Source organism: Anolis carolinensis, chromosome 1, assembly GCF_035594765.1.
Source record: "Anolis carolinensis isolate JA03-04 chromosome 1, rAnoCar3.1.pri, whole genome shotgun sequence".
Classification (NCBI taxonomy): Eukaryota; Metazoa; Chordata; class Lepidosauria; order Squamata; family Dactyloidae; genus Anolis; species Anolis carolinensis.
Genome location: NC_085841.1, coordinates 284,939,921 through 284,961,919, shown reverse-complemented (window position 1 = coordinate 284,961,919; position 21,999 = coordinate 284,939,921). Strand labels below are relative to the sequence as shown.

General features: G+C 39.5%; 1 protein-coding gene across 3 annotated transcripts in view; it reads left to right on the top strand.

The window, feature by feature from the left end:
• luzp2 (leucine zipper protein 2) overlaps positions 1 to 20,916 on the top strand; it is a 535,247-nt gene extending 514,331 nt beyond the window's left edge. For all 3 annotated transcript variants that reach the window (XM_062981375.1, XM_062981352.1, XM_062981287.1), the window contains 2 exons: positions 19,357 to 19,437; positions 20,483 to 20,916. In XM_062981375.1, coding sequence (XP_062837445.1) covers positions 19,357 to 19,437; positions 20,483 to 20,587 — 186 coding nt within the window. In that variant the 3' untranslated portion in view covers positions 20,588 to 20,916. The remainder of the gene's footprint in view (positions 1 to 19,356; positions 19,438 to 20,482) is intronic.
• Positions 20,917 to 21,999: the final 1,083 nt, after the last annotated feature.

Here is a 21,999-nt window from a genome sequence, read left to right as displayed (position 1 = left end):
AGGCTATGCTGGATCTAGATAATCAGTCTCCACCAAGAACCCCTGGAGTTGTGAGTCTACTACACATTCCATGATTTTGCCCAAATAGGGGAGATTGGAAACTGGCCAAAAGTTGACTAATTGAGTGGGGTCCAGTGATGATTTCTTCAACAGCAGTTTTATAACAGCTTCTTTTAAACTGGCTGGAATCTTGCTCTCCTTTAAGGAGGCACTAACCACCACCTACACCCACTCTGCCAAGCCTCCTCTGGCCTCCTTTACCAGCCAGGATGGTCAGGGCTCTAGGATGCATGTGGTTGCCCTAACTTCTCCAAGGATCTTGTCCACATCCTTGAGCTGAACCAATTGAAATGAATCTATCAAAACTGGACAAGCAGGAAGAACAAGGAGGCGATAGGGCCTCTGTGAGGAGAAGATGGGGTGATTATGACAGGGGACAGGGAAAAGGCAGAACTGCTTAATGCCTTCTTTGCCTCAGTCTTCTCACAAAAAAAGGCCATCTTCAACCTCAGCAACATGAAATGGACAAAAGATTAGAGGAAATCCAACCCCAAATAGGGAAACAAATTGTCCAGGAACACCTGGCTGCTCTAAACGAATTCAAGTCGCCAGGGCCAGAACAACTACATCCAAGAGTATTGAAGGAACTAGCTGAAGTTATTTCAGAACCATTGGCAATCATATTTGAGAGTTCTTGGAGAATGGGAGAAGTCCCAGAAGATTGGAGGAGGGCAAATGTGGTCCCTATCTTCAAGAAGGGAAAAAAGAACGACCCAAACAATTACCATCCGGTCAGCCTCACGTCGATACCAGGCAAGATTCTGGAAAAGATCATTAAGGAAGTAGTCTGCAAACACTTAGAAACAAATGCAGTCATTGCTAATAGTCAACACGGATTTACCAAAAACAAGTCATGCCAGACTAATCTGATCTCTTTTTTCGATAGAGTTACGAGTTGGGTTGGTACAGGGAACGTTACATTTCCATCCATCACATGTGAGGCCACTGACAGTTTGTACACTGTAGTGTATGAATTTTCTTTAGAAAAGACCTGCTTCATTTAGTCTCATTGTTGCAGTTTGAAGATCCAACTGCATAGTTTAATAGTCAAGAGGCATACTGAATTTTACTATTTTATTATTTTTCCTCCCATCTTCTTTTAATGAAGATGCATACTTGACTGGTCCACTTTCATAATTTATGCTCCCAGCTGTGTACCTCCCAAGCTTTTGCTCTATAATTCACATATTGAGCTACCTACTAGAACTACAGGATTTTTACAGACTTTACTGATCAAGCTGCATACTTGATCACATGAATTTTCACACCCAGGTACTTTTTCTGATCAAACAGCATGCTAAACTGATCAAGAAGTAATAATGTTTTAAGGCATAAGCCATGCCTCTGTTTATTCAAACTACTTTAATATCTCACTTTACAGTTTCCAGATTCTTTTTTTCTGGTTTCTGTAGAATTGTTGCATTAAATCTGCCTCTTTTTTAAAAGAGAATGGAATATTGGATATAGATTTCTTTTTATTTTCACTTAGTAGTTCTAAACAGGAACCAACAAAACACAAGCTTTTATCTTCACAACATTTTTCTAATTGCCATGTGTATCTGTGTTCCCCAGTACTTCTCTTCCTTTACCTGTTAAACATGTGCAACACATGGGGGGGGGGGGGGGGAAGAGAGAGAGAGAGAGAGAGAGAGAGAGAGAGAGAGAGAGAGAGATGAGATCCTCAAGCTAAATAAAGTGCCATACAGCACTTGCTCCTCCTCTTCTCCCCCAGGACCATGATAGGTAGCTCCCCATCAGAGATTGCATCCCCCCCCCAGAAATATTTGATGTTTTCACACTTTGGGGGGGGGGTGTGCTTCAACACTACTAAGGTGGAGGGGCAATTATAATTACATTTCAACTGCATTATTATTGCACTATTGTTCAATAGAAGAAAAACCCAGTTTTTATTACCATATGCAAGATGATAATAGACTCATAAGAGTTGAAGGGACCTCATGGGCCTTTATCTCCCATCCCCTGCTCAGTGAAGGATCTTCAGTTCCTCTTCTTTTTTTAGCCTGCTTTGCCTACTCAGGTTATCCATTTCCTTCTCATCTCTGATAATTCACTTAATCCCAGCCAAGGCTGCTCCTTTCTTGTCACCCTCATCTCCACTGCTCTTTCTCATCTGTTACCCAGAATCAGAGAAGGCAGGTAGGTCAAGAAATAAGGAGAGACTCAGAATTCAGAATGTTCAGAGCCACTTGTACCAAAATAAGTCTCTTTCTCTAGTTTTCTTACCTCTGTCATCTGACCCACATCTATTTATATATTATATGCTCATCATACGAGTTAAACAGACAGGGTGATAAAATGCAGCTTGATTGTTTTGGTTTGTTTCATTATTCAATGCATGTTTGCCACCTGATCACTAGTGTATCTTCATTTTCTGAACACAGCTTCAACATCTGGAATTTCTTGCTCCATTACATGGTAGAGGTCTGTGTGAACATCCTATATTGTGTGAGAGATTAATGCTGTGGTCTAGTGTTACTGCAACCCTAGTGTACTCTTTCTAGTTGTCTGTTTGGTTTCTTGGAAAATGTGCTTCTGATGAACCAGCTGTTCACCTCACAAATTTAATCAGTTGCTCTCCTGTGCCATTTCTGATCCTAGGCCAAATCTTCCAACACTCTTTGTTCTTCTCTGTTTCTCACAATTCTGTTCCAAACACTTATCAACATGTCTATCAACTCTGTGATCAGTTTGCAAGGCTCAGTTATTCCATAAGATAACCAATTGTCACTTTGTTTCTGTTTTGTTTCCCCACCTAGTATTTGCCAAGTAAGAATATAGGTATGGTGGTAGATAAACTAGATGTTCATTTCAACATAGATCCCAACAAAGAATTAAAATTGGTGGGAGAAGAAGACTGGAATACTTTTAAGACAAAGTTTGATCTGGATTGCCTTGCCACATGCACATTCTTATTTTTTCCTCACAGCCCCAGCTGTTTTTAGTTGGATGCCCCTCCCCTTGTTTAGGAAACTTAAACATGAGGTGTCAAGCTACTTTCTGCTTCTACAGGGTGTAAAACCATCATCTACCTCTTTGCTCTGTTGGCTAAGTTTTTCAAGAAGTAAGTATTCATCTATCAACCTAGAATAGATTTACTGAATGACACAACAGCTGCTTCTACCAGCTTTCATCATTTGCATGTATCTTAAAACAACTACCTTTTAGTGTGCTGTTGCCATTGTAAGTTGACAATAGTGTTCTGCTGTTCATTATAGAAGCATTATAGCCATTTAAAAAATATACTTATTTTTCCTAGTGGAAACAAATGAAATTATGTTTCCACTAGGGAGGACCTCCTGATAATATTATATTCAGTTCTGCTGTGCTGGAATCTGTCTCATTCTACAACATAGAATCATGCCTACCACACTACTCACTGTAGAAAAGTTGTTGTTTTCACATTTCCTTCTGGTTAGTCTTACATTACCATGGCTAAATGTCTTAATGTTGTATAAAATACATGCAATGTTGCATGAAACAGAGTCCACACACTTGAAAATCAATGACACCGAGGCCCATTCTACATTGCCACATAAAATCCAGATTATCTGTTTTGAACTGGGTTAAATGGCAGTACAGACTCATATAGTCCATTCAAAGCAGAAAATGTGGATTATCTGCTTTGATAATCTGGGTTATATGACAGTGTAGAAGGAGCCCCAGCATCTAAATCGGTGGTTCCCAACTTTTAATCCTTCATGTGTTTTGGACTCCAACTTCCAGAAATCTCAGCCAGTTTACCAGCTGTTAGAAATTGTAGGACCTGAAGTCCAAAAGATCCAGAGGACCAAAAATTGGGAACCATTGATCTAGAAATATTTCCTATACTTTGGCTCAGATATTAATCAGAATGGAGTCTGCAGTTAAGACTAGGAATTGGAAGGACAGCTATGTAAGACCTAGAAAATGTTCTTCAGTGCAAAGATATATAATTGAATACCAAAGTCAGGATTGTCAGTGCCATGATATTTCCAATGTTTATCAACATCGAAGATCGTTAATAGTAAGAAAATTACTTGCAATGTGGTACAGGAGGAGAATTTTGTGGATACCATAGACTGTCAAAAAGATAAATAAATGGGTCCCTAAACTCTCCCTAGGAGCCCCGGTGGCAGAGTGTGTAAAAGCACTGAGCTGGAGACTGAAAGGTCCCAGGTTCAAACCCCGGGAGCGGCGTGAGCGGCCGCTGTTAGCTCCAGCTCCTGCCAACCTAGCAGTTCGAAAACATGCCAATGTGAGTAGATCAATAGGTACTGCTCTGGCGGGAAGGTAACAGCGCTCCATGCAGTCATGCCGACCACATGACCTTGGAGGTGTCTACAGACAACACCGGCTCTTCAACTTAGAAATGGAGATGAGCACCAACCCCCAGAGTCAGACATGACTGGACTTAACGTCAGGGGAAAACCTTTACCTTAAACTCTCCCTACCATACTTTGAGCATATAATGTGAAGACAGTCATCATTAGAAAAGGCAATAATGCTTGGCAAGGTAGAAGGCAGTTGGAAAGAGGGAGGCTAATAATAATAATAATAATAATAATAATAATAATAATAATAATAATAATAATAATAATACTTTATTTATACCCCGCCACCATCTCCCCAATGGGGACTCGGGGCGGCTTACATGGGGCCATGCCCGGGAAAAATACAATATAACAAAATATAAAAGCAACATATAATACAATTACAACAATACAATAAAGCATCATATACAGTACAGCACAAAATCCAAAAAGCAATATAACAGGGCGGGCCGCATGAATACTCAGTTAAAACTCGGGGTGAGAGAAGGATAAGAATAAAACCACAGGGAACTAGGGAAAAGATAGCAGACAGTCTAGAGGATAAATAATGGGGGGCGTAACAAAAAAGCGTGTAACAGTTACTCTCCGAAAGCACATCGGAAGAGCCATGTCTAGAGGTAACTAAGGCATGCACCACCGTGGTCAAGTCAGACTTCACGAGGTATGGTTGCAGCCAGGCACTGGTTCAGCATCCGGGGGGCTTCCTTGGAGTTAGATGGGAACGAGTAGTGGATTTGTGTGTCATCTACGTAGAGATGGCAACACCCTCCAAAACTCCGGATGACCTCTCCCAGCGGTTTCATGTAGATGTTAAATAGCATGGAGGATAGAATAGACCCTTGCGGGACCCCTCAGGTCAATGGCCAGGGGTCCGAGCAGGTTTTCCCCAGCTTCACCATCTGGGAACGGCCCTCCAGGAAGGACCGAAGCCACAGCAGAACTGTGCCACCGAGTCCCATCCCGGCGAGCCTCCCCAGAAGGATATCATGGTCGATGGTATCGAAAGCCGCTGAGATGTCCAAGAGAACCAGCAGGGTCACACTCCCCCTGTCCAGCTCCCTGCGGAGGTCATCCACCAGGGCGACCAAAGCCGTCTCGGTGCTGTGTCCAGGCCTGAAGCCAGACTGCGAGCGGTCCAGAAAATCAGTGTCATCGAGGAACTCCTGGAGCTGTGTAGCAACCACCCGCTCCAGAACCTTGCCCAAAAATGGGAGGTTGGAAATTGGCCTGTAGTTGTTATATACAGATGGGTCTAACGAGGTCTTTTTTAATAATGGTTTTACTACCGCCTGCTTAAAGCAGGATGGAACTGACCCCTGAACCAGGGAGGCATTTATAATAGCCACAAACCAATCCAACAACCCATCTTTGGCCAGCTTCACCAGCCAAGAAGGACAAGGATCCAGAGCGCAGGTGGTCGCCCTCACAGACCCAAGAATCCCTTCCACGTCATCAGGAAGGACAAGCCGGAAAGAATCCCATAAGATCGCACAGACAGGTACCTTGGTTACCTCCGCTGGGACCACAGTTAAGCTGGAGTCCAACTCACGGCGTATCTGAGCAACTTTGCCTGCAAAATGGTGTGCGAAATCGCTGCACCGAGTTGCCAAGTCATCAAGAAACCCCTGGGCCTCAGGAGGCCGCAGGAGCTCCCCAACAACTCGGAACAACTCCGATGGCCTGTTGGCTGCAGACGCTATGCGGGCAGTCGTGAAAACTTTCCTGGCTGCTCGCAGAGCCACGGAGTAAGCCTTAATAGCGGCTTTAGCCCGTGCTTGGTCGGACACGTCCTGAGATTTCCTCCAGATGCACTCTAGTTCCCTCCTCCTATGTTTCATCACAGCCAGCTCCTCGGTGAACCAAGGAGTCAACGCGATTCTACGCAGTGAGAGGGGACGTTCGGGAGCGATCGTGTCCAATCGTTGGCTGCAGACGCTATGCGGGCAGTCATGAAAACTTTCCTGGCTGCTCGCAGAGCCACGGAGTAAGCCTTAATAGCGGCTTTAGCCCGTGCTTGGTCGGACACGTCCTGAGATTTCCTCCAGATGCACTCTAGTCCCCTCCTCCTATGTTTCATCACAGCCAGCTCCTCGGTGAACCAAGGAGTCAACGCGATTCTACGCAGTGAGAGGGGACGTTCGGGAGTGATCGTGTCCAATGCCCTTGATAGCTCACTGTTATAGCGATCAGCCAGGACATCGACAGGATCGCCAGTCTCCAGGACAGGAAGATCCCCAAGAGACCTCAGAAGTCCATCCGGATCCATCAGTCTCCTGGGGCGGACCATCTTAATGGGTCCACCACCCCTGCGGAGGTTAGAAGGCACGGCGATACTTAAACAGATCAGATGATGGTCAGACCATGACAATGGAAGAATGTTTTGCTCTTCCACTCTGACTGTCCCACCGTCCACAATAAAAACAAGGTCCAAGGTGTGTCCTGCCTGATGTGTGGGCCCAGATATAACTTGAGACAGCCCCATGGTTGTCATGGCAACCATGAAATCCTGAGCTGCACCTGTCAATGTGGTCTCGGCATGAATGTTAAAGTCTCCCAAAACTATCAGTTGTTGGGAGACAAGGGCCACATTGGAGACCACTTCTGCTAGCTCAGACAGAGAGACTGCTGGGTCGCGGGGTGGACGGTACACCAACAGAATCCCCAAGCTGTCTCGGGCTCCCACCTTCAGGAAAATACACTCGAACCTCGGGGATTGCGGAACGGCGCATCTGATCAGGGCAATGGACTGCCGAAAGATCACCGCAACTCCTCCTCCCCGCCCCCCAACCCTGGCCTGTTGATGCACCCCGAAACCTGGAGGACACAGCTGGGTGAGATTCACACCTCCCAGCTCATCCAGCCACGTCTCGGTGATGCATGCCAGATCCGCCTCCTCATCCAGGATCAAATCCTGGATGACAGCTGTTTTACCATTGACGGATCTGGCGTTCAAAAGCAGGACCTTAAGGTTGGGGGGTCTGTCCTGAAGACTACCACACCTAAACCTCTCCAGGGTCGCAAAAACTCTGTTGCGCTTCTCCCTGGGTTGATAGTGACCGTGCTTTCTCCTCCCCCATATCACCTCAATGGGGCCGCCTCCATGAAAGCCCTCTTCCCCCTGATGGAAGAACTGGGTGGAGTTGCCAATTGCCGGGACTAGTCAGCTGTCCTGGGAAGGAAAGCCTCCAAAAGTACTTGTTTGTTTAAAAAAGGAGCTTCTCTCCACTGATGGGAGAGAGGGGTCAGTTGATTTGGCATCATCATAAATGGGAAGGTGACTAAACACCTTATATACAGCCATTTAATCAGGAGTAGAATGTGGATTTTAGAGATCCAGTTCACTCAGAAGTGCCTGCATGAAGCAGCTGAACGATAAAAAAAAAAAATCCACAAAGTTCACCAGATGTTGTAATCCACAGTCTGATCCAGACCAATTGCCTCTGTCAAAACCCAGAATTTGAATTTTTTGCCCCTTACATCCTGGCAAACAGTTTTCCCAGTGCTTGCTTCACAGCTCCACAAAGCAAGGCAAGAAATGTAAATGTTCCAATGGGAATGCTGAGCTTTGAGGGGGAAGGTCTGTAGCTGCTTTCTTATTCTGACTGTTTTCCCACTGCTGATCTTTCTATATTTGACATTCAGCTTTTTCTTGTTCCTGGTTTACAGACAGGAAAAATTCTGCACATTTTCTGGCTGTAATTGAGATTTCTGATGAGCTTTTTATCATGTTATTTTTGGCTGGATGCGAGTCGGAGCTCATTTTGTGTGTGTGTATGTTGGGGGGGGGGTACATTTTCTGGGCACATCAAGCCATTTCAATGTGGATTATACTGCCTCTGTAGACGGGGCCAAATATTGTATCAAAGGCGAATAGACTCAATCAATGAAGCCACAGCCTTGTGTTTACATGACTTACCAGGACTGTTTATAACAAGGTGACTTGGAGGTCTCTAATTCTTAGGGTCACCATAAGTTGATGACAATGGACCACAAAAAATCCATCCTTTACATGATATAATTTTTATCATCTCTAGGGCAGCTGTTTGAAAAATATTTTTGCATCAGCTATTGTATCTTTGCTGAATTGTACTTCCATTGCTCAGTACAATGGTGCCTTGTACCATCTTTGCTCCCTTTCATTCACATACTTTATTTACTTGTCATTCTAAGTAGAGGTAATAATACCTGCAGACAAAAAAAAAGATATATCCCTGTTTTTGACATTTGCCTGGAAAGATTTATTGAGCTCCTTGTACTTACAAGGAAATATTAAGTAAGGATATCAGATAGGGAAGCTGCCTTAATACTCCAAAGAGGATTGCAGAGTTTCTCGTTACTATTCTATGCAGATTGAAAACAGACTCAACGCAAGACAAACATCTCCTATAAATTCCAAAGATTGCACCCAAGTAAGATGAGTTAAATGAATATTTAAAATCATATATTCTTCAGGTTTGAACAATCTTAGGAATAAATAATGTCCAAGTGCGGGATCAGTAGATCTTAGAAGAGAGATAAAACTGCTGCTATTGCTCCATTTTTCCTTACTGTTTTTTCCCCTCTTATAACAATCCCTGCAAAATCGCTACATGATGTAACATCATCTTTCAATACACATAACATCTATGGATATAAATCTGCAATGGAGAGATATCCAACATGATAAAGTCAGAATATATTCTGTTTGTACTAGATAGTGTGGAAAGGATATTTAAAATATTCAGAAAAATGTTATTCAAATAATTGGAAACCCTGATGAGAGAAATTCTAGACTTGCAAGAATGATCACAAATTTGTCACACAGTTTGCACATTAGTATTTTTCAAAGAAAACAGCATTTCCTGAACAGGGAAAAATAGCAAAAGAGGAAACAATTCTTTTTCAGATAAAATAATATTTTCATGCAGAAAACGAGGTTGAGACTATTTTTAGGTTCATTACAGAAGTGCTCCTCTATATGTAAATAAAAATCAAATTGAAAACATTAGATATCTCTGGAGCCTTTCTTTAAAAAATACTTGTAATCAAAGACAGAAATGCTACTGGGTTGTTGTAAGTTTTCCGGGCTGTATGGCCATGTTCTAGAAGTATTCTCTCCTGACATTTCACCCACATCTATGGCAGGCATCCTCAGAGGTTCTGAGGTATACTGGAAAATAGGCAAGGGAAGTTTATATATATCTGTGAAAAGTCCAGGGTGAGAGAAGAACTCTTGTCAGTTGGAGGCCAGTGTGAATGTTGTAGTTAATCACCTTAATTAGCATTGAATAGCTTCATCTCCTGGCTTCTTCCTGCCTGGGGGCATCCTTTGCTCAGAGTCGTTAGCTGCCCCTGGCTGATTCATGTCTGGAACTCCTCTGTTTTCAGAGTGTTTCTTCTTATTTACTGTTCTGATTTTTGAGTTTTTAATACTGGTAGCCAGATTTTGTTCATTTTCATGGCTTCCTCCTTTCTGTTGAAGTTGTCCACATGCTTGTGGATTTCAATGGCTTCTCTGTGTAGTCTGACATGATAGTTGTTGGAGTGGTTGAGTATTTCTGTGTTCTCAAATAATATACTGTATCCAGGTTGGTTCATCAACTGCTCTGCTATGCCTGATTTCTCTGGCTGAATTAATCTGCAGTGCCTTTCATGTTCTTTAATTCATGTTTGGGTGCTGCGTTTGGTGGTCCCTATGTAGACTTGTCCACATCTGCATGGTATACGGTAGACTCCTGCATAGGTGAGAGGATCCCTCTTGTCCTTCGCTGACTGTAGCATTTGTTGGACTTTCTTTGTGGGTCTGTAGATAGTTTGTAGGTTGTGTTTCTTCATCAGTTTGCCTATGCGGTCAGTGGTTCCCTTGATGTTTGGTAATAACACCTTCCCTCTGGGTGGATCTTTGTCTTTACTCTCATGGTTTGTTTTTGGCCTCACAGCTCTTCTGATGTCCATGATGGAGTATCCATTGGACTGTAGAGCCCAGTTTAGATGCTTTAGTTCACCTTGGAGGAGGTAAGGTTCACAAATTCTTTGTGCACGGTCTGTCAGGGCTTTGATTGTGTTTCTTTTTTGACTTGGGTGATGATTGGAGTTTTTATGAAGGTATCAATCTGTGTGTGTGGGTTTTCTGTAAACTGTGTGGCCCAATTGTTGATTGGGTTTGAGGATGACCAGAACATCTAGAAATTGCAGTTTTCCTTTCTTTTCTTTTTCCATGGTGAATTGGATGTTTGGGTGGATGCTATTGGGGTGGTCCAGGAACTTGCTGAGTTCTTCTTCCCCATGGTTCCAAATAGTGAAGGTGTCATCGACATATCTGAACCATACTGTTGGCTTTTTGGGTGCTGTTTCTGGGGCTTGTTTTTCAAAGTGTTCCATGTAGAAATTTGCTACTACTAGGCTGAGCGGGCTCCCCATGGCCACTCCATCTTTCTGTTCTATATTCATTGTCCCACTGAAAGTAGCTAGTGGTGAGACAATGGTGAAACAGGGCTGTGATGTCTTTTGGGAAGTTTTGTTTGATTAGTGTGATGGTGTCAGCTACTGGGATCTTAGTAAATAGGGATACCACATTGAAGCTGTGGTGCCAACTTTTCAACACAGAGAGGAATATGCAGCCCAACAAAAGAAAAAAAATGAAAATGCATAAAATGAGTATACAAAACTTTGGATGAGGCAGCATCTTTTATGCAACTAACATGTAACTACAGTACATGTCTGAGGGGGGATTCATTCCATCACTTCCTGCATACTAGCAAACATTCAGTTAACTTCTGCCCCATAGAGGGGGGTGCAGTTGAAGTTTCTCTGATTCCTTGACTGGAAGGAAGTAGGAAGAATTCTCCTCTTTCCCTCCAGCAACAGGACCTGGCCCTGTTTGATTGCCCTGTAGAAGTGGGGGCAGATTCCCATTTTTCCTCTTGATAATGTTGCACTCCCTTACCCAGGAGAAGGTGGAGGCACCTCCCCCCTTTATCCCTGGCAATAAAGCAACAGTTCCGGTCATTTTAATCCCCCCTTCCCTCCCCTCCCCCACACACAAATGCCTGAACTATGGATAAGTGAATCAAACATATAGGATCCATGGATATGGGTCTTACTATTCCCTATCCTAAATGGATTGGATCCATCAAATATACCTGTATAGATTTCCAAAATGCATTTTTGTTCCTCCTCTACTTCTTTTAAGAATAAGGGCACAAATATACAGTAGAGTCTCACTTATCCAACATAAACAGTCCAGCAGAACATTGGATAAGCAAAAATCTTGGCTAATGAGGGATTAAGAAAAAAGCCTATTAAACATAAAATTACATTATGATTTTACAAATTAAGCACCAAAATATCATGTTTTACAAGAAATTGACAGAAAAGGCAGTTCAATACACAGTACTGTTATGTAGTAAATTACTGTATTTACAAATTTAGCACCAAACACATTGCAACATTTATTACAAAAACAATGACTACTAAAAGGCAGACTGCGTTGGATAATACAGAACATTGGATAAGTGAAGCTTAGATAAGTGAAACTCTACTGTATTTGTCCTTTTGTCAAATGTTTCAGAAGGCTCCACCAAGAAGACTGAAAATAGCACATTAAATGTCATTAAAATTTCTTATTTGCCTTCATAATTTATAGCCTACCTGTTCTATTAAACCAATTTCATAAAACCAAACAGTAGTAATTAAACATATATAGAGATTATTAGAGGCTAAACGTACTCAGTCTCTGAATTACTATAATGTACACCCACATTCTTGTGCATAATAACATGTTGAAATAAAAGGGATTGGCATTAAATAATAGATCTAATAGAAATTATTGTAGCTATTTCATTAATTTGTGCTGGTTTTTGGTAGTTTGTTAAATGTTAATCTATAAATATATGCACTTTACTAGTACATATTCCTCTATCTTCAATAAAGCCACATTTTATTTTTATTGCTCAATAATATTATGGAAACCTGGTTTCAGCCAGGAAAGTGTATGGTGAACATTAAAGCTGTACTGAAATTCAGTTCAATTAATACCTAAAGAATACATTACATTGGCCATTTTTTTTTGCCCAATGTTTAATGACTTAATCTTCCATTCTTCCAAAATGCAGATTTCCTTGTGTGGTTATATGAATATTTATTCAAAAAATCCAGCATACTTCAGAACATCCTGAAAATAAATCTGTATGAATGCACATTTAATGCATACATTAAAAAGCTTCAACCCTTTGGAGAAAAAATTCATAGGAAAATACTAGGCTGGTTTGGCTATGACTGGAACAGTGATGAGTTGCTCCCTTTGGAGTTATCTGTGACTCAGAGTGCATAGTATGAGCTTTTATGCCAGTCTTAAAATAATTGCACTGGCTGCCAATACTTTTCCAATCTAGACTGAATTCAAGGTGCCTTTGATAACATTTAAAAATTTAAATGACAACACTGATGTTGTTGGAATGATGTGGGAAATGGGAGGGATGAAGAATCTCTTCCTCCTTTCCCCACTTCCTTCTCTGATATCTCCATCGGTCTGATCTGCTTCAGTGGATGCAGTGAGCAATGATTATCCCCAGCTTTGTGCTTGGTGATCTCTGCTAAGTTGAGGATGACAGTGGGAAGAGAAATGACAGTCACTGTCCATGGGCCGCCTATGCCCAGGAAGCGAGATGAGCATGTGAACAGGCTTAGTTGCTTCTGAAGAAGAAGTGGTCCAACTGATCATACTGTCACAAAGTATACATGAGTTCCAGAGTTTCAGGATGCTCTGGAGCATCCCACACTATTTTTAAATGTGAGATAAGGCCACATTAAGGGCATAAGGGCAAATGGCTCCTGCCATGCGGATACCATGAAGTCAATTTACCCCCACTCTGACTCATATGGTTTGTATCAATGGGCTCTAGGTTAACTACAGGTGGGGACAAAAACAAATTGATAAATTGCTTAAACCTAAAATTAAAGTCTCTCTACAATTCACCATAACAATAAAGTATAATTTCACATGTTTAAACAAGATCATAGTGCCTTCTTTCTATTAGAAATAATGATGTACCCTTCCTTAATATTCTGTTTGAAATTTCAATCTTATTCCTTTCATATAGTATTAATGTAGCTCTGCACACATTATTTACACTGCTCAAACATCACCTCATCATTTTAACCCCAATGGGTACAATATCCTACTAAGGTGAGTTGAAACCAGCTGCTCTATTTCTATAAAGTTTTGTGTCTAATACTGTATTGTCAGACATCTATGGAAACCTGTAGTCTTTGATGGTCTTGCTTTTCTAAATCCATTATGTACAGACAGTTTATAAATGGAATATGCAATAATTCAGAAAACTTGATTAAGAAAACAGCATTGAGAATAGATTTTCCCACCTCCACAACAAATTGGATAAACCCTCTTCTACCTAGAAGAAAAACCAATAAAGAGTTTCTAAACTTGTGATTTTATGTCTACTGTAAAGGGTCTTTGGAACAATTTCAAGAACTGAGAGAGGAAAAAGCTAGCCAATACACCTTTACTTTACTTTTACATTCTCCAATCTTAGGTAAAATCGAATCCCTGGCCCCTGGGTCATTCTAGAGGACAAAATGGAGATCATTGGTCACTGTCGAGTCTCTTTTGCTCTGCAATGCACACTCTCCTCCCCAAATTCCCCTCCTTTTTTCTGACTGCAGATGGTTTGGGACAACTGTGGAACCTGTTCCAAATGAGCTATAACAATAGTAATAAAATAACTATGTGGACATACTAAAAGTGTAAAGAATAAAAGAACAGCTGGTCCAATAAAACTGATTTCATGATACCTATAATTAAAGCAACTATAGACATACCAAAGGAAAGGACATAACTCATCTGGCTGACTGTGTTCCTCAGTATGATCCTTTGATTCTATTTTCCAGTTTTGTGATTCCATCTATGAAGCCAGAATATCCCAAAGCTTCTCAAAGATATATCAATGCCTCTAGCAGCTTTCTGAGGGTCAGAGTATTATCTAATTCACACTTAAATTGTGTCTGGAAGTAGAAAGATGTGTTGTCCCAAGTGCTTCCAATAACAGCTGCAATTGAAAATATTATATTTGTGCAATTTACCTTCTGTTCAGTAATGGGAGCCATAGCAACATGGCATAAATTGAGAGCAAGTTCTGCTTCATAGAAGCTTGAAACTCATAGAAGAGAGATGCCTATCACTATTTCTCTCTCCATTTGTGAAAGGAAACATTGCTCATTGCATGGTTGATTGCACAAAATGTTGTTAGTCAATCCAACTTTGAAGTTTCTATCATTTCCTCAGAAACCAACTTGCCTTGGATTGACATATTTTTGTTTGTCTGTGACAATTGATGCTGATGGGATTATTGTTGTGAATCAGTAAATGCAGCTGGGGTCTATGACATGTTGTCGATACACAGTTCTGTTGTACCAAGAAAGGGAAACATAGTAGATTAAGAAATGTGATAGGTCAGCATAATAGCCTATCTCCACAGCAACCATCTCCAGAGGCAGGTGCAAATAGCCATCTACTGAGAGCAAATGAGGTACTATGCTGAATGGGGAAAGATTGTGTTACTTCCAATAATATATTTAAAATTTATGGTTTGTATTGTGTATACATGCATGCATGCACAAATGCAAACAAACATATATTTCTGTCCCATATTATTACACGCTTATATTCTTATTAATTAATACCTATAACAGCCACAGCCACAGGTACATCTACACAAGGCAAAGGAAGCTATCCAAAGAAGCTTCCATGGGAGAGAGAAAAAACAAAAGTGAAGTAACTCCCACAACACACACTTGCCAAAGATATGCCCTATGGATTATTCCTTTCCCTACTATTGTAAGAAAATATGGATGCATCTGCATATGGATTTGTGACATACCTAAAATAAACTAGTTTGCAAATGTATCCATACTTCCTCTAGAGGTATCTTATTGAATTTAATGGGATAGCCACGCCAGCCTTGTATAAATATGTGAAAGGATGTCACAAGGAAGAGGGAGCAGGCGATTCCACCTAAACATTAGGAAGAACTTCCTGACTGGATTGTTGTATGTATTCCGGGCTGTATGGCCATGTTCCAGAAGTATTCTCTCCTGACGTTTCGCCCACATCTATGGCAGGCATCCACAGAGGTTGTGAGGCATGGAGAAACTAGGCAAGGAAGGTTAATATATATCTGTGGGAAGTCCAGGGTGCGAGAAGAGTTCTTTGTCAGTTGGAATGTTGTGTGAATGTTGCAGTTAATCACTCTAATTAGCATTGAAAAGGTTCGTCTCTTGTCTGGGAGGCATCCTTTGTTCAGAGTCATTAGTCATCCCTGGAGCTCCTCTGCCCTCAGAGTGTTGCTTCCCATCTACTGTTCTGACTTTTGAGTTTTTTAATACTGGTAGCCAGATTTTGTTCATTTTCATGGCTTCCTCCTTTCTGTTGAAGTTGTCCACATGCTTGTGGATTTCAATGGCTTCTCTGTGTAGTCTGACATGATAGTTGTTGGAGTGGTCAAGCATTTCTGTGTTCTCAAATAATATACTGTGTCCAGGTTGGTTCATCAAGTGCTCTGCTATGGCTGATTTCTCTGGTTGAGTTAGTCTGCAGTGTCTTTCATGTTCTTTGATTCGTGTTTGGGCACTGTGTTTGTGTTTAGGTGCTGTGTTTACTTCCTGACTGTAAAAGCTGTTCAGCAGTGGGACTCTATGCCTCGGTGTCTGGTTGAAGTTTCTTCCTTGGAAGCTTTTAATCAGAGGCTGGATGGCCATCTGTTAGGGTTGCTTTGATTGTGCTTTTCTTGAATGCCAGAGGATTGGACTGGATGGCTCATGTGGTCTCTTCCAGCTCTATGAGTCTATGATTATATGACATACCTCTGAATAGTCCTGCTTAAAATTTGCTGTGAATAAACACATGGATAGTTCAGTAGTTCAGTAATCGATATTGATGTTGTTAAAAGAGAAAAAGTGTTTTGGTATACCAGCAGTCTTCAGAGGATGATGTAGGATATAATCATATCATTTAAAGCAAATGGAATGTGCATTTTCCCTAAGATACTTCTATCAATAGCATGAAATCTGCATGGAAGACCTCCCAGTTCAGCTTTATCCTACACTGATTAAAAAAGAGATGAAGGAAACCTCTTCCCCCCTATTTTGTTTTTGTTTTTATTTTGTTTCCTTCTCTGGTGGTAAAAGGCAATCTGGTGGTGAACATGACATTGCTTTTGACCGCCAGGTGTCAAATCACATAGCAATGGGACCCCACTTTTAACTACAACCTGCCAAATTTTGGAGTTTAGAGTTTGTTGAGCAACTAGATCTCTCTAGCTCATACTACGAAATATCTGTCACTACACTGGAAATCCATCAGATTATCTTATTGACAAGTATAAATATAGATAATGTTCTTAGTTGACATTTTCTCAGCTTCTTTTACAATTGAAAACATTGTGATAAGATGTGTGTGTTCATACACATTTCATTTTAAAATATAAACCAATGAGTACTGTGTTACACCCATTTCAGTACATTTTAATAAAAAAATATTTGTGACTCAAAAAGAAAATACAATGGAAATAATAAAAATGCAAGACCAGTATTGCAAAAATCAGAGAAGCATTAAGCATGACAATTGAAGAATTGTTATGTTCCATCAGATCATGTCAATTTTCTTTTCTTTTCTTTTAAAAAAAGTATACATTTTTATTCAAACAAAATCTTTAGCACCGTTAATAGTGGTATACTAAGCTCTGAACCTCAATATTTCATCATAACTGCTGATTTTTTTTAACTTTCTATGAATGAGTGGTTATTCATTCACCATGGCCTCTGGCTATTGCTGTATCTTGTGGCAGAATTGCAGATTAATTTATAGTTTAGTTTGTAAACATAAACTGGTATGTGTACAGCTTAAATCTAGATGAAAGTAGACTTGTTGTATGCATGTGAGAAGTACTTAGAACATTCACATTAAAATTGTTGAAATATACATTCTTATTTTAATGTAAATTGAAATAGAACAAACTGCTGGTCTCTTCATATTTGTAATATAGTATTGATAATAGAAATCTCAAAGCCATGGTAGCTTCTAGTGAAAATTGCTGGAGTGGAAACTATAGCATTTTCAAATGTTAAAAGAATTGAAAGGGGACAAAGTCATTTTCTGTAAGTGATTTTGGAAGTATCTATTCCTAATTCAGCATTGGCAATGCATGGCCAAATGTATGTTGGGTTTTTTCAAAGACTGATTGTATCTATAACAGAAGTGCCATGAATTGGCTGTTCCAAGTATTAAAGGACCAAGGCACTGAACCATGACTCCGAAACAACTTCAATGCCTTGGGGGGTGTTTTGTAAATCCCAGAAGAAAACCTACAGTTCACTTGCTTCACCATGGCTTCAGCTCTGCTGACAACCACTAGTTGGAATAGAAAATCACATGAAAATAGGCCATCCAAGGTCTGTCTTGGGGAAGAGTAAGTCTCAGCATCAGAAAACTTCTCTCATCAGAAATTTTTAAAGTTCAGACTAAACTTTGTTCCTTTAATGCAGGCATTGAATTCATGCAATCTTAAAGCATCTTAACCAAGAAAAATCTAATATCGGAGCCCAAAGTAACCTCCTCTTTGTTCAACAACTGTAATGTGGTATCTAGCAAATGCTAAATGCATATGAAAAATGTCTTGTCACTTTTTCTGAAAACAGAATGTCAGGGTTTTTTTTATCTGTTTGTGTTTTGAACAAATTGAGATAGTAATTCAGTAAGGCAGATTCTGACCAAGACTGATTAAGTAAATGAAGAGCTTTAAAAACAGGAAGGCTAGCTTTACTATAGCTTTAAAGTCAGATTTAGTTTGTCTTTTTAAAAAGGATTTAGCATCCATATTTTTTAAAAGAGTGAGAAAATAATGGGAAACTGTATTTCTTATTACAAGAAGCCAATCTGTATATGCTGTATATACCTTTTTTTTCAGTGATATTGTTCTTTTTTAGAATAGGTCACAGTTAGCTGTGAAGGAGCGTGACGGCTGAAGTGGCAATTTAATTTTATGTGCAGTTTTAAAAGATTTATATGGTCTATGCATTTGTACTGTTGCATTATAATTTGTTATCTAGGTTTAAATTCAACATATTTTAAAAATATATTTATCTTCTAAATTACTAGAAGATGCAGTTTCAAATGTATTTTTAATATCTTTAATATGGTCTATTGAATATTTAAATAGAAGGTTATGGTGATGATGGCAGTATTATTGAAATGTAGACAATACTAAGTAGACCTTCAACATATCTTTCGAAAGTAGATTTCACATTTGACTGACTTCACAAAGGAAGAGGCTTGTCTCAACCACCCTGCAGCTTCACTATTGAGCTGAATCATATCCAAACTGCAAAGAATTGCCAGTTAATATTCTAGATCTTCAAAAGAGAAACAATAATTTGTTTTTTTAATTGAATAGCATGAAAGATTGTGTACAGATCAATCTTCAAAAGAAAACAATTAAATACTCTTTTACTCTCAGAGATTGTCCCCATTTATTTTCTAGAGAGATTTTCCAATCTTTTAATTATGACACAATTATGTATAAAGTAAACATTATTTATAGGAAATAACCAGTTTGTGTATTTTCATAGCTTTTCCGTAATATTCAAAAGCAGTGGGCAGGGGGAGGTGGGCACTTGTAGTACTGATTTCCAGCTTTCTGATATATATTTCTTGCTCTTTGCATTTACATGTTCTCTTTACATGCTATAGAAAAGATGGAGCAGACTTGTTCCAGAAGCCCGGGTACTATTTTTTTTTGCAAAATGCAGCCTTACATTTAGGAACTGAATGAACACTGAATAGCAACCCTACTTTAAAGCTAAGGCTTATTCATACATGAATATTTTACTATGCTAGTAAAATGGAAACCATATTGTGAAGCAGATTCTGAAATCAAAACCTATTGTGTAACTCCAACAATTTCTCTTCTAGGTTGGCAAAAACTGTTTAGGAAACCAGAACAATTCAACCTCTCCCCAGCTAAAGGTGGCAGCAACAGATTCAGAGTTACAGGTATTTACTGATGTTTGTTTTTTTTAAGTTGAGATTACAGGCAGTCCCCAAGTTACGAACAAGATAGATTCTGTAGATTTGTTCTTCAGTTGAATTTATATGTAAGTCAGAACAGGTATGCCTTTTAAGTGTAACTCCAGCCAGATAGATAGATAGATAGATAGATAGATAGATAGATGGTTTGGATAGCATAGGGAAGGGTTAACACCCCTGTAGTGTTTGTTTTGCAGTCTGTGCCCCTGTTCAGAAGATTTCACTCCACTTTCTATCACTGTAATAATTGGATTTTGAAAATTTGACTTCTTGTGAAAACAAGGATTGGTGATAAAGCTTCAGTGGAGACACCTCTTCCCCATGATAACTCTTTCAAGAGTGAATTTCTCTTCTGAGGGGTAGAGTTTTTTCACTTCTTGTTGTCTTACCCGTTCTTAACAATTAGTTGTTCGTAAGTCAGATGTTTATAACTCGGGGACTGCCTGTACTTGAATGTCAAATATTTAAAAATTGAGCCCTTTTACTATTTTCCTTCAAGTTATTCTGAAGTTTCAGATGCACAAACAAGACACTTATCTGCAACAAACAAATCACTTTCTTCATGAAATAACGGCAGTAACAATAAGATGCATTTCTCCTATGAATGGAGTCACTCTCCCTTCTAATAAAAATGTTTATGTGTTAAGTAGGTTTTACCTTTAAGATCATTCTTTAAAGCCTTTCATTAAGGCAAATTTGTGAAACAAAGATATAGTATTGGAAGTTTTAAGTTTCTTACTATGGCAGCAGCTGTCTAAGCTATATCTCACATTGTTCAATATAAGTCCACAATTTTAGAAAATACAAGGGCTGTTTATATAGGTAGGATGGATCAGTAAAAATCAAGATCACTACCTTGTGAAGCAGATGTGTTTTCTGCTAAAGCAAATCTACAAATCGACAGAGTTTTTCCTTCTCTGTAGCCTTTAACTCTGTGTGAAGGGGATCTTTCTCTTGGGGCAGAAAGGGATTGATTTTAATGCTGATTGTGTTTTTCTCCATTCATTAACAGAAGTCACACAGTCCTCCATGGATTAAACCAGAAATAAAAAAGATAGCAGAGAAAAAAGAAAATAACCCTGAAGCTCTGACTAAAATCAAGGGAAAGACTCTGTAAATAACATCCAGCTATCTTTAAAATCTTCTTCATTTGCTCTCGTCTTCATCTTTTTAGTCCAGAGGCATGAAAATGTATCAGATTTCTAAAGCATGCAGTTTTTTCACTATTTTATGGATGTTTGTAAATTAGTCTAGAAATTTCTGAAATAGATTGATGATTAGTATCTTTCAGCAATAATCCAAGAGAAATGGATGTTTGGGGGAAAATGCTTTGTAATACAGTCCAGTTTTTTGAAATATTATTCTGCCCTGATCTGTAACTTGCTTATTATAAATCACTCTGTTTTGTAAAGAAATGCTATTAAGAATTTTTATTTTATTAACCAATCCTGTTTCATAAGAATCATTATTGAATACTAAAGTCAAGACTGATGAACCGGTGAATTGTTACACCTTCAAAATCAAACAAACTCAGTAAGAAAACCATAACTGGATTGTCTCAATTTTCTGATTGTCCCAAATCATTGTGTTCATATGGTTCCAAATACAATTCTTTGTAAATGGGAATTCTTCTTTACCTAAACACCTTCTCTGAAAATTGTGGGCATTCCATCATTTTGATAAAGTAGATCTAAAGCACATAGTTACGGCAGACAGCCCCACAAAAGTAAAAACTGAATTCTGTTGAAAGTAAGACTTAGCAAATAACAAATGAATCATGTTTTAATGTTTCCAATAGAACTAAGATCAAATTTTCATAAAATGGTTTAGAAATTGTAGTTATCAAAATAGTTGCTACAGTGCTGTAAAGTGATTATTAACTAGATCTTATTAACAATGCCCCTTTATTAACTGATTTGGTTACCTTTTTGATCTTGGACTAAACTTAACTTGTTTTAATCATACTGAACAAAGAAACTCATATAAATGATCTCCCCATATTTTAAAATGGGAAAAATGCTACATAATTAGAATTGAGTGGAAAGGCATTCCCTATGATAGTTTTTTTTTATCCCCACTAGACATTGGGTGGGTGCTTTAGATTAGCTTTCCTTTCCCTTCCCTTACACAAGGAATGGGGAAAAATGAACATGTCTGAACCTCAACTTCAGGAATGTTGATCAAAGTAATGGTAGGGAGTCCTAGAACCATCAAGGTGGTGAGGTTTGGCCAAATGTCTCCATGAGATACAAGATGAGCCTCATTTCGGTCTGTATTATATCCATTGAACAGCATTATGTAGGTGGCCATTTGTAGTCTTCAGAGCTGACATTAGGAACAGATTTATCATTTTATGTTCCTGTGAAAATTAGACACTAGGAAATGCTAACTTTTGCTGCATTGCTTTCACGGTTAAAAGTTCTTACTAAAAGAGGGAGGAATGGAGAAAACCTCCTCTTTTTTACTGTTTCATTGTGCAACCTATAAACACTAGAGGTAGACATCACTGAACACAGTGAGCTGAGCAAA